At 41.4% G+C, this 12,716-nt stretch overlaps 2 protein-coding genes across 2 annotated transcripts in view; one reads left to right on the forward strand and one right to left on the reverse strand.

Moving 5' to 3' along the window:
• Window positions 1-9,531, reverse strand: part of MPHOSPH10 (M-phase phosphoprotein 10) — a 22,956-nt gene extending 13,425 nt beyond the window's left edge. The window contains exons 1-6 of the mRNA XM_025986404.2: window positions 9,075-9,531; window positions 5,975-6,650; window positions 5,281-5,429; window positions 4,621-4,792; window positions 2,491-2,632; window positions 1,579-1,646 (exon numbers count right to left, since the gene is read on the reverse strand). Coding sequence (XP_025842189.2) covers window positions 1,579-1,646; window positions 2,491-2,632; window positions 4,621-4,792; window positions 5,281-5,429; window positions 5,975-6,650; window positions 9,075-9,184 — 1,317 coding nt within the window. The 5' untranslated portion in view covers window positions 9,185-9,531. The remainder of the gene's footprint in view (window positions 1-1,578; window positions 1,647-2,490; window positions 2,633-4,620; window positions 4,793-5,280; window positions 5,430-5,974; window positions 6,651-9,074) is intronic.
• MCEE (methylmalonyl-CoA epimerase) overlaps window positions 9,522-12,716 on the forward strand; it is a 26,463-nt gene continuing 23,268 nt past the window's right edge. Inside the window, exon 1 of the mRNA XM_072737066.1 lies at window positions 9,522-9,673. Within this exon, the coding sequence (XP_072593167.1) occupies window positions 9,613-9,673 (61 nt within the window). The 5' untranslated portion in view covers window positions 9,522-9,612. The remainder of the gene's footprint in view (window positions 9,674-12,716) is intronic.

Here is a 12,716-nt window from a genome sequence, read left to right on the forward strand (position 1 = left end):
TAAGTTTATAAAATAAGATCAATTCTTTTTTCCATAGGATATTTATTGAACACCTGTGCAGCAGACCGTGTAAATGCCATTTTTAATATTCCCTGACCCATCTCTTAGCTCACCCCTAGCTGCAGGTAGACAATGTCTGTACATACTGACAGCTTCCCATCTCAAGCTGGGACTCTGCTTCTTATCCTGCAGGTTTTCTGGAATGCCAAGGGATCTTGCCTACCTACGTTCCAGGCAGCTCTAAAGTGTCTAGGACTTAACATGCCAGAGGCAGTTCTCAACCAGTTAAGGACTGATAAATATTCCAGCAGATCAATCCCTGGTGGGATAAATCTGAGACAAATTCTACACAGATCCTCAGGGGTCCCCAGCAGGGTTCATTCCCAGTTGCCCATTGTGATGGTTAATTTCAAGTGTCAATTTGGGTGAAGGGATGCTCAGATAGATGGTAAAACATTATATCTGAGTCTGTGCTGATGTCTCTGGAAGAGATCAGTATTTGAATTAGTAGACTGAGTAAAGAAGATGCCTTCACTAATGCAGATGGACATCATTCAATCCACCAGGGCCCAAGCAGAACAAAAAGGTGAAGGGAGGGTGAATCTGCTTTCTGCTTGAGCTCGGACATCCATCTTCTCCTGCCCCTGGACATTAATGCTTCTGGTTTTTGGGCCTTGGACTTAGACTGGAACTTATATTATTAGCTTCCCTGGTTCTCAGGATTTGGGACATAGCATTTCTGGTTTTCTGCTTACAGACAGCAAAGCATAGGATTTCTCAGCCTCCGTCATCGTGTGCATCCTTTCCTTTCCCAACCTGGTTACTGAAACACTTTTCAGTATTTAATTTTAATGTATCAATTGTGTTTTTTATTGTCTTTTTACACTTTTTTTTTTTTAAAGATTTTATTTATTTATTTGACAGAGAAAGAGAATGCACAAGAAGGTGGAAGGAGGGACAGAGGGAGAGAGAGAAGCAGGCTCTGCTTAGCAGAGAGCCCCATGTGGGGCTTGATCCCAGGACCGAGACCATGACCTGAGCTGAAGGCAAATGTTTAAACGACTGAGTCACCCAGATGCCCCTCTTTCTATTCTTTTTAAGTGATTGCTCTAGGAATCTAAGATCAATTCTTAAACAGAAACTTTGCTAGGTTTTTAAGATTTGAAAAAAAAAAAAAATCTTTTATCCCAGCAGATACTATGCCTACATGAGGGGTCCCATGTATGACCGTATCAGGTCAGAATCAGTCACCATATCTGTTTACCCTCCACCAGCATCGCTCAGCACCACCGGACAGATGAACAAGGTGCAAGGAAGACCGGCAATGGCTCTGGCTACCCATTTGTCAGGCACAACTGCCTGTCTTTCCAGAGCACTAGAGAAAGGCAATGTCTCACACAACAAAAGATAAGGATAGTATAGACTTAGTAAACTTCAGAGTAGATTTAGGGCTTCGAGTGAAGAATTGATACAAACAAAATTCCTATGAAAACAGAGTGTTGGTACTACTCCCAAAATAGTCTCATAGTATTTCTAAAAATTTCAGTGAATTTTAAATTAAATTTCATTCTTACTGACCTGATCTCTTATCCTCTGCTTAATAATATCTTCCAGTTGAAGGGTGGTTTCTTCTGTGATCACAGGTGCTAAAAGAAATGTAACATGTACTCATTAGGTAGTTATAAACTAGACCAGTCCTTCTCAAAGGGTGTTCCTTAAACCAGCACCATCAACACCTGGGAACTTGTTAGAAATGTGAATTCTTGGGCTCCATCCCACATCTCTTAAATCAGAAAAGGGGAGGGAGAGGGCCACCTATCTGTATTTAAGTAGCCCTTCTGATGCTCCCTCTAGTTTGAAAAACACAAAACTAGAGAATATCTGGTAATAAGTGCTAATACTTTTATTTCATGCACCCGGGTACTCCCTCTTTTTTATTCTATCTGGAACTGAATAAAATGGAAACTCATTTTGACTTCATAGGTATAAGAGGGAATTTGATGAGATGAGCAGGGTTTCTGTCTAGAGCACACAATTTAATCAGTAGACAATTACAGCAGGCATCACACACAGATCACTAGCAGAATGGATTATGGATTACATATTAGGTACACTTTAGGCACTCATTAGTATATTAGTAATTCCTGGATGAATTAACAGTATCATGCCTATGTAAGAGAATGTCCTATTTCTTAGAAGATACATGTAAAAGTACTTATGAGAGAAGTGTCATGATATTAATGTTACTTTCAAATGATTCAGAGGGAGAAAAGTACACATAATCACATACATAAGGCAAGGAACGCAAATATGGCAAAAATGTTAACCAGTGAATCCAGGGGAATGGCATATATGTTTGTTGTATACTATTTTTTCAACTTTCCTATTAAAAGTTGAGGGAAAATAAGTATCACTTTGAATTTTTCGATGAAATAAAACCATAGGAAAAAGCATGGAAACACACTTGCAGGAGCCAGTGGGCTCACATACCCATGCGGACTGCATGATCAAAGTGCAGAGTCTCTTCTAGAAGGCTGTTCTCTGGTCGCTTTTGAGCTGTCACTTCCCCTTGAAGCTGCCAAGGTTTTTTTTCCAACAACTCTTTTTCTAAAGATGCAATTTTTTCATTCATCTAAGAAAAAGATAAAAAGTTATTACACATTTAAGAAAATCAGGCTTATAGCTAAATAAAAGCAACTAACATCTTCACAAACACAAAAACAACTGATTTTTCTTCAATACGTTTATTTTGTCCTTGTCATTTTATTACTAAGCCAACAGTTGAGTTACTCTTCCTGACACCTGAGGTGGGCTGAGTAGCTGCAGATGACCTCTTTCCCTCTCTGATTTGAAATGCCATGTTTATAATATACTGAATTCCCCCAGAAGAATTTGGGTAGATTTCTGGACTCTATTCTAGTCTAATGATTCATAAGCCACTATCAATTTTAATTATCACAGCATTCCAAGATGAATTATTAGCACGTTAGTAACTGAAGAAGTCTCTTTTGACCCCACACCCCCCCCCATTCAAATTATCTCTAACTACTAAAAGACATCTATGGTTTTACATTGTACAGAATGCCAATCTTCTCAGCTGCCTTACTGAATTCCCTTATTTTTCCTAATCACTTTTAATTCATCTTAACACTCATTTCAGTTTTTACCACTTATTTTTCTCTTTTGTAGTTGCACTAACACTTCTACAAGGACATTAGCTAACAGTGATAACAATAATAGTGGACATTCTTATTCTAATTTTAAAAGGATATTTCTAGAATTTTACCACTAAGCATGACAGCACCTTTTACTACAAGTGAAAATTAGAAATGGATCCTGAATTTCATCAAATGTCTTTCTGACATATATTAAAAGAACCATATGGTTTTCTCCCTATTCCGTTCTCCTCATTCTGTTATTCTATTACAACCAAGAATTACATTAATAGATTTTCTAATTCCGAATCAAGGCAATGAGGCCCACTGGGTTGTGGTGGTGTTAGTCTTTCACGGTTATTTTGGATATTTACATCACTATTCATAAAGAAACTGTGAGTGTTTTAATGTCAGGTTTGGGTACCATGTTATTACAGCTTCACAAGAAAAAATGTTTGGAAGCCTTACTTTACTCTTTTTATGTGGGAATTGATTAAACAATATTCAATCATGTATTTCTTGAAAGTTTGATATAATTCCCCAGTAAAACAGAACTTAAAGATTTTATTTATTGATTCATGAGAGACACACAGAGAGAGGCAGAGACAGAGGGAGAAGCAGGGACCTCACAGGAAACCTGATGTGGGAGTCGATCCCTGGACCCAGGATCACATCCTAGGCCCAAGGCAGACACTCAACCGCTGAGCTACCCAGGCGTCCCTCTCTTATTTTTTTAGAGAAGACATAGGAAAGGAAGGACACTGACTCAATACAATTTTTTTCTTTCCCAATGTTTCTCTACCCCCTCCTTCAAATCTTCTCTCTTTTCTGGGGACAATCTGACAATCATGAATTCAACTGAGATTCTCTTTTTCTAGTAATTCTACTGATATCCTTGATATATTTGATTATTTACCTAGTCTCCTTCCTAATTGTGTGATATAATTTTAAGGTGGTTAAATAGTAAAGGCAAATAATTGAAGCCAGGCTATATCTATTATTTGCAAATAACACTTCATTTGTCCGAAATCATGTCACAAGGAAATAATTTTTATCAACTTCAGAAGATGTGTTTGAGATGGCATTAATTAAAATTTAGACTATGTGGAGCCATCTACAGAATACCTCAAAGCAGCTCATAAGCTACTAAGAGAGGTTCACAGGACAGCTAATTAAGAAAAACATGCCATTAGGTATAAAGAAACCAGGGACATTAGGAAAAACAAGTTTTTACACAAATCGAAAGCCACAGATTGGGAAATGCAGCACTGACTTTTACAAATTAGCTACCTTCTATATGGGCATCTCTATATAGTGTCCAGTAGAGAGTAGCAGCAAGATTTTTGTTTTGTTTTTTAAAAGATAATTACACATTCCACCAAGAACTACAGAGCAGATTAGTTATCTGTGAGTCTCACCGTCTTGATAAGCATATAAAAAAATTCCTTAAATTTCTAATTATTACCTTTTCCTGTCTTTTTTCAAAAGAGGATTTAACATCATCAGAATCTTTCTGTACATTTAAGATACTTGTATCCTCACTTTCATCATCATTTGGCAAAGCAAAGGTCACTCTTTTTGAGGTTTCTTTATGTTGTTTACTGTCTTCACTTTCTTCAAGGTCATTATCTTCATCCCTATAATACCAAAACACATATGAAAGAATAATACACCATTTTTCATTAGGAAAACAAAAACCAATTTTTCTAGTAAGTAAAGATATTTTATATACCTAATGCAAATAGTCAGAATTCCAAAGTCATTCAGTTATTAAGGAACAGAAGATATTATTTAGGTGAAATAGACCAAAGAGTGTGCTATTTCTATAATTATAGAAAGTAAATTATTCCTCAATCTATAATATAAATGTATCCACAAAAGTAACAGTAAGGTATTTTTAGTGGCACAAAAAGCAAACAAAAGCTCCTTGTAACAAAGGCCTGATTTCTACTGCCAGTGATATTTATCTTCACTAGGTGATCTCAAATGAGACTTTCTTCTGGCTATCTTGAGACTATCTGATCTTAGAGAATATAACTACCTAAGACAAACATATTTGACAACTATGAGTACACACATATATTGGGTGGCTCTAGCTTCAATGTAAAGGATTCAAAATACTCACATTTCAGAAATGCTCTCTTCTTCTTCATCAGCAATTTCTTCCTCTTCTTCATTTGAACCCAGTTCATCATGAACACTTGCTAGGTCTTCATCACTTTCAACTGGATCAAAGAAGTCTTTGTATTTGAGGTTTCTGGAACTTTTACCTGACTAAAGTAAAAAAGATGTTTCAAGTTTTCAATTAAGAACAGATTAAGACATTAAATCATATATATGTGTATGCATATTACATAAAGGGAACTGGCAACTGACAACTTTATCATAAAGCCCTAAGAACTACTAGACTATGAGAAACTAGAAGAAAGCATAGATTCATTTATAACCAATTAAGACAAAGCACAGTATTCCTAATGCTAAAGCTTTTAACCATAATTATTTCTGCAATATCCCTGCCTACAGTATACAAATGTCTTCCTCTCCCTATTATTATTTTTAGTGTTTGGTGAGAATATGTTTGAGGGAAATTCTAAACACCTCTAACATGGGTGATTAAGGTTCTTATGCTACAGTATTCTGTGATAAGGAAATGATAGCTTTGGTTTAATTTTTCTAATCCATTGTTCTCAACTGATGTAAATATTTCACTCATGCTCTGGTTGAGTTTTGAGGTATTTTAAACCTCCTCTCAAGAAATAAAACAAAATCTAATTTTAGGGAGGTAAAAAGTCCTTCTCTCTTTCCCCCAAAAACTTTACCTTAGGTTTTTGACTTCCAAACAGTTCTCCTTCATCTTCATCAGAATTAATGTCTTCAAAAAAATCAATATCTTCCTCTTCCTCATCATCTTTCTGTTGTTCTTCCTTTTCCATGTTTTCTAAAAAGGTCTCCATTTCAGATAGCTTGAAAAATTTATCATCTACCACCGACTTCTCTCTTAGTTTCCTAGGCACTTTGTCTGGCACCTTGCTTTGTTGCTCCAATTTGCTAATGTCAAAATCAAGATCTGAATCTTCATCACTGAAAACTGGACTTTTCCTCAGATCAACTTTGCTCAAGTTTTTAGCTCTCTCATCCCCTTTAGGATTATTACCATTCAGGTCAGCCACTTCCTCCTCCACCACATCTTGTTTGAGGGCCTCCTGGCCATCAGACTCCACCTCTGAGCCATCCTCTTCACACTCTCGCTCTTCAATCTCTGGAAGAAGACTGATGTCTTCATCTTTAATGGTTTTGCTAACTGCATTCTGGAAGTACTGTAAAATTGGTTCATTTTGCAATTCTAGTTGTTGCCAAATCTGCTCATCATCAAAATTGTCTATCACCAGTTTTTGTAACGGACTTCCGTGCATCCTGTCATTCTCTAATATTTTATTAAAATCATAAAGTACTTTTGTTAATGAAGTGAAGTTTGATGCCAATTCATCTTGAATCCTATTAAGGGAGCACAGGGAGAAAGTTTAAAGAGATTTATAATTACAGGCAATAATTTCACAGCACTGTGAATTAAAAAGAACCCCGACTCTTGTGCAAAATCTAATTTGAACGAAATGTCAATTTTAAGTATAGAAGCTGGCCCCGAAGAGTGTATTATCTTGCTAAAGAGCCACATTAATATAATAAACTAAGTGTCTGTGAAATCTGCTGTATAGATTTTAGGCAGAGATACTATTATGCACCTCTTTGCCTAAAGATATATATAGTGAATCTCAGCCTTAAATGCTCAACTCTGCTATATTATATGCCACTCCATTCGCTCAGCCAATGGTTAACACTTGCTTTGGCAAGAGTGCTCAGAAAATAACCTCTCTGAAGATATGACATCTGAAATGAGACCTGTATATAAGGAGATGGTCTTTAAAAGATCTGGAAACAGGGGATCCCTGGGTGGCGCAGCGGTTTGGCGCCTGCCTTTGGCCCAGGGCGCGATCCTGGAGACCCGGGATCGAATCCCACGTCGGGCTCCCGGTGCATGGAGCCTGCTTCTCCCTCTGCCTGTGTCTCTGCCTCTCTCTCTCTCTCTCTCTCTGTGTGACTATCATAAATAAATAAATAAATTAAAAAAAATAAAATAAAATAAAAGATCTGGAAACATATATTCCAAGCAGAAAAACATTGAAAACAAATTTCCTAAGATGGAAATGAGCTTGGTGAGTTTGAGGAACAGAAATGCCAGTGTGGCTACAGTGTGTTGAATGAGGCAGAAGGCCAGGGAGGTAGATGGGAGCTGAATTAAGGCAGGGCTCAGAGATGGAGTCTGCGGTTTTAAGTGTAAAGAGAAGCCATCAGAAGATTTTAAGCAGAGTAGCAAAATGATATTAATTTACACTTTGGAAAGATGGCCAACGGAGGAAAAGGAATCAAAGCACAGTGACAAGGCTGACACAGCCATCCAGGCAAAGGATAAGAACTGTGCGAGAGTTAAAAATGCAGATGCAGTAAGAAGCAGTCAAACTGAGAATATAGTTTGAAGGACAGGATTTGCTGACGAATTAGTGGTAGAAATGAGAAAAATGAAGATATCAAGTAAGTAATTATATGTGTGAACAACTGAAAAAACACAGATGCCATTTACTCAGATAGGAAAGGCAGGTGGTGGGAGCATGCGGGAAAAATTTCAGGGAAGGCAGAGCATAGCAAACAGAAACAACAGTTCTGGTCTGCCTGGGTGGCTCAGTGGTTGAGCGCGTGCCTTGAACTCAGGTCCTGTGATCCTGGGGTCTTGGTATGCAGTCCTAAATCAGGCTCCCACTATGGAGACTGCTGCTCCCTCTGCCTGTATCTGCCCCCTCTCTGTGTCTCTCATGAATAAATAAAATCTTAAAAAAAAAAAAACACTTCATTTTTTTTTTTAATTTTTATTTATTTATGATAGAGAAAGAAAGAGAGAGAGAGGGAGGGAGGCAGGGACACAGGCAGAGGGAGAAGCAGGCTCCATGCACCGGGAGCCCGATGTGGGACTCGATCCCGGGTCTCCAGGATCGCGCCCTGAGCCAAAGGCAGGCGCCAAACCGCTGCGCCACCCAGGGATCCCCAAAAACACTTCATTTTAGACGTAAGAAATTTCAGATGCTGAGAGAGCAGATGGCTGTTGCCACTATGAGCTTGAAGCTCAAGGGAAAGGTCACGAGTGAAATACAAATCCAAGAGCCACACTTTCATAGATCCTACTTTATCAAGTCCTTCAACGAAATGCAAGGAACTTGAATTGGGAAGAAAAATGAAAGAAAGACAGTCCTAATTCTCAAGAAGCTCATCGAAGCGGGGCGGGGCGGGGGGAGGATAGGTAAACAGCAAATTTAATGCTTTCTCTAAAGTATGATAAATAAGCACTGAGTGGTTTGGGAGCATGTTGGAAGATCAGCCGGCCTAGTGCGCTTCTGTGGGAAGCGCAGGAGTGCGGAAGTCCCAGGGGGAGCCTCTGGGAGTTAAAAATCGAGCCTAGTTTTGTTAGCATGCAGCCGACAGATCTGCACAATACAGCATTTTTTTTTTTAAGATTTTACTTATTTATTCATGAGAGACACACAGAGAGAGACAGAGACATAGGCCGAGGGAGAAGCAGGCTCCATGCAGGGAGCCCGATGCGGGACTCGATCCCAGGACTCCAGGATCATGACCTGAGCTAAAGGCAGACGCTCAACAGACTGAACCACCCAGGCGCCCCATGCACTGTACAACATTTAAAATTTAAATGTTTTGATGGGCTAAGGGAGCGTAAAGTATCTGGAATGTGGGGCAAACAGATGTAGGCTTCCCTGTATCTTCCCCCTACTGCAGAATTTGCAAAGGGCCAGCAGTCGGCACCCACGTGTGAGACCTGGGCGACACCCCCGAACCCAGGCTCTGTTCACTTACGTGAGAAAGCACTCTGGCTGGCCGGTGGCTTTACCGACCTCCTTCAGGCACCGCTCCAGGGTCCGTCGACGCCAGACCCGCGGGGCCATCGCGGTCCGCGCTCGGGGCATAGCGCCGCATGCACAGGGAAAGGTCCGACCGGAAACCGCGCCACAAAAACGCGCCTCACGCAACCGGGGCCGGGGAGGAGAAGGTTCCGCGGCGCACAGGTTCCGGACACACCCCCTGCCAGAGCCAATGGCAGCGCAAGAACTTTCACTGGGCCGTTGGTCAGTTCTAGCGCCTTTGAACTTTCTCCAAACTTACTGTGTTGTATTCCTGAAAGGCCCACAGGGGTGATGCGTCCTTCGTTGACGTTTCTGCTTTAGATGCACTGGGTGGCTTCGACACGTAAGGCCAGAGCGAGCCCACCGGCGGCACCACAGCAAGGCGGCACCGCGCGCCGCGCCCCCAGCCCGCAGGCCCCGCCCCCGGCCGGCTGACCCCGCCCCCCGCCCCCACGTGAAGCCTCTCGGGGTTCCGCGGCTCACTTCCCAACATGGCGCGCGTGTTGAAAGTGGCGGCCGCGGCGGCGGCGGCGGCGGCGGCGGGCGCGGTAGGTGAGTACCCCGCGCGGCCCGGCCTGCCGGGGAGCGGGGCGCGCGGGGCGCGAGCGCGGGGGGCTGACGGAGGAGGCCGGCGGCCGGAGCACCCGCGTCCCTGGGCTTGGTCACCTGTGAGCCCCTGTAGGCGGGAGGGACCTCCCAGGAACGCCTCAGGTTAGCGTGGGGTTTCCTTACCGCGTTCGAGCCTCGCTGGCACCCCCGCCCCGGGTGTGTGCACTTGGCCTTGCCATCTGTAGATTGATGGGGCGCCTGCGTGGCTTAGTTGATTAAGCGTCTGCCTTCGGCTCGGATCGTGATCCCTTTGCCCTGGGATAGAGCCCCACGTCAGGCTCTCTGCTCCAGGGGGAGCCTGCTTCTTCCTCTCCCTCTGCCTACTGTCCCTCTGCTTGTGCCCCGCCCCCGTCAAATAAAATTAAAAAGAAAAAAAAAAAGATAGGTGACCCCAGAGAGGGGAAGGGATCTGCCCACGGGGACAGATGGCCCGGCTGGAGCAGAAGTGGCTGAAAAAATGGCAGAGGGACAGTGAGTTCTGATGTACGTGCGCTCTAGGAGAGTGGGGCGAGTCCTTTACGAAACGTAGGCTGGGGGCACCCGGGTGGCTCAGAGGTGGAGCGTCGGCCTTTGGCTCAGGCTGACCCCGGGGTCCTCGGATGGAGTCCCCGCGTTGGTCTCCCCGCAGGGATCCTGCTTCTCCCCCTGCCTATGTCTCTACCACTCTCATGAATAAGTAAATAAAAATCTTAAAAAAATAAAAAATAAAAAAATAAACGTAAGCCGAAGTCCTAAGTACTTCCAGTATCCTAGGAACACTTGGAGGTCAGCTGCGGAAAGAAAACCAAGAGTACTGTTTCCCTCCTGCCCTAATATATTTGCTATTCTCTATGTAAACAGGAAAGACAAAGGCAGACGGATTTGGAAAGTTCCTTGAGTCCTCTAAACCTCCGTTAAATAAAAAAAAATAAAATAAAAAAAAAAGCTAGAGAGACTCAGTAATGACAGAAACTCAATTTTTCTGACTCTCAGGCTACCCACTTTCTCCTGTTTCTCTCTTTTCACTCTTCTTTGTCAGAGAGCCACTATTTGAATTCTGAAATTTCTTATTAGGAAGAGTGCCAAGTGTGTAACGTGTCCAAAGTTATTCCTGAACATTTGCCATAAGCCTTCAGCTTAGCACCTTCAGAAAGTATTCAGGGGGGTGAGCCTTTAATATTGTTAGATCTCTTTGCTGGATAGTGCTGTCTCTGGTCAAACTTAACAGTTCTAGTCCTCCTGTGAACTCCCATCTCAAACTAACCAGTTCTTTTTCTTTTTTTCTCTTTTTAAAGATTCCATTTATTTATTCATGAGAGACACAGAGAGAGGCAGATACATAGGCAGAGGGAGAAACAGGCTCATTGTGGGGAACCTGATTCAGGACTCCATCCCAGGACCCCGGGATCATGCCCTGAACCAAAGGCAGATGCTCAACCACTGAGCCACCCAGGTGCCCCTAACCAATTCTTTATTGACCACTACAGTCTTTCTCAACCAGTCACAACATTTCTTATACACTTATCACTGTATGTCATCAGGGCTAAGTGATGGGCCACATACAAAGAAGTGCTCCATAATAGTTTTAGCTATTTCAGTTAGTTTTATCAGTTTAAAGAGGTGATAGGTATACATGAAAAATAGTATAACAGGCTGAGCACAGCTTGTTGAAATGAATCTAATTAATAGGTGATTCTCAAGTGTTGATAATAACACACCCTTAACTTACACACGATTGCAAGTAACACTTACCAAAAAACAAAGATAAAAAATTAAGAAAGTGTTGTCTCTTATCGTCTCTTAGGAAGCCATCTGTTAGAATGTAGATATTGTTCATAAAACATACAGTAAGGATATTAAAAACTGAGAATCAAAGGAATGGTAAAAATTTCAGAGGAAAAAGAATTCAACATCATGGTTTAACAATACCAACTTTGATGCAGACAGACCTGGGCTTGAGGCCCAGCTTAGTACGACCTTGAAGAAATTACTTAATCAGGCCTATTTTCCATGTTTGCAAATGGGAAAAATAATATTGTCTGATGCACAGAGTTATGGTGAAGATTAAAGTGTTTCCTGAACTATTACTGTTATGTCTGTTTTATGGTCATGAGGACTAATAGGCAGAGCTAGACTACCACATGATATATTCCCACTTCAGAATTCATGATTTCACAGTTTGCTTAGGCAAGATTACAGATTTAAGCAAGCTTACATGGTAGTATTGTTGCATAACTCTAACAATGAAATAAAGCCATGGGTCTCTCCTGATGAGTGAGGTCAAATCAGCAAGATGGTACATGTTATGCCACAGGATTCAGTTCTCTACTGTTGGTAAACCCCAGCAGTGTGTAGAATGCCTAGAGACTAGAGCATATCTGCACTGGGGATAATAACCAGCTTACACATTCTTGAAAGGCAGAATTGTTACCAGTTTCCACTTCTCTGTGATATTAAAAGGAGTTTTCAAGTTAAAGCAATAGTTACAAGCAGTGTGGATGAGTTAGAGGGTTATTATAAACAACTAATTTTAACTTGAAAAAATTGTAAATCACTATTCTTGTATCAAAAAGCAAAAAGAGGGGACCCCTGGGTGGCTCAGTGGTTGAGCCTCTGCCTTTAGCTCAGGTTGTGATCCCCGGGGTCCAGGGATCGAGTCCTGCATCAAGCTCCCCACAGGGAACCTGCTTCTCCCTCTGCCTATGTCTCTACCTCTGGCTCTGTGTCTCTTGTGAATAAATAAATAAATAAAATATATATTTTAAAAAAAGGCAAAAAGAAGACTTCCTCTAATACTCAAAAGCATTATTCCACCAGGATGTCAGTAGTTACTAAATACTCTAGTTTTATGAAATCATGATGTCAGTAGTCACTGAATACTGAAATACTACCAAAGATCTTCTAAAATCACAGCCCACACAGTATGTTTTCCAGAGTAAAAGGAGAATAGATTCCTTATCGTAAAAAGTAGCAAGTTGTGGATTGATGAAATGATGCAGGGAATACA

The sequence above is a fragment of the Vulpes vulpes genome, chromosome 14, assembly GCF_048418805.1.
Source record: "Vulpes vulpes isolate BD-2025 chromosome 14, VulVul3, whole genome shotgun sequence".
NCBI lineage: Eukaryota > Metazoa > Chordata > Mammalia > Carnivora > Canidae > Vulpes > Vulpes vulpes.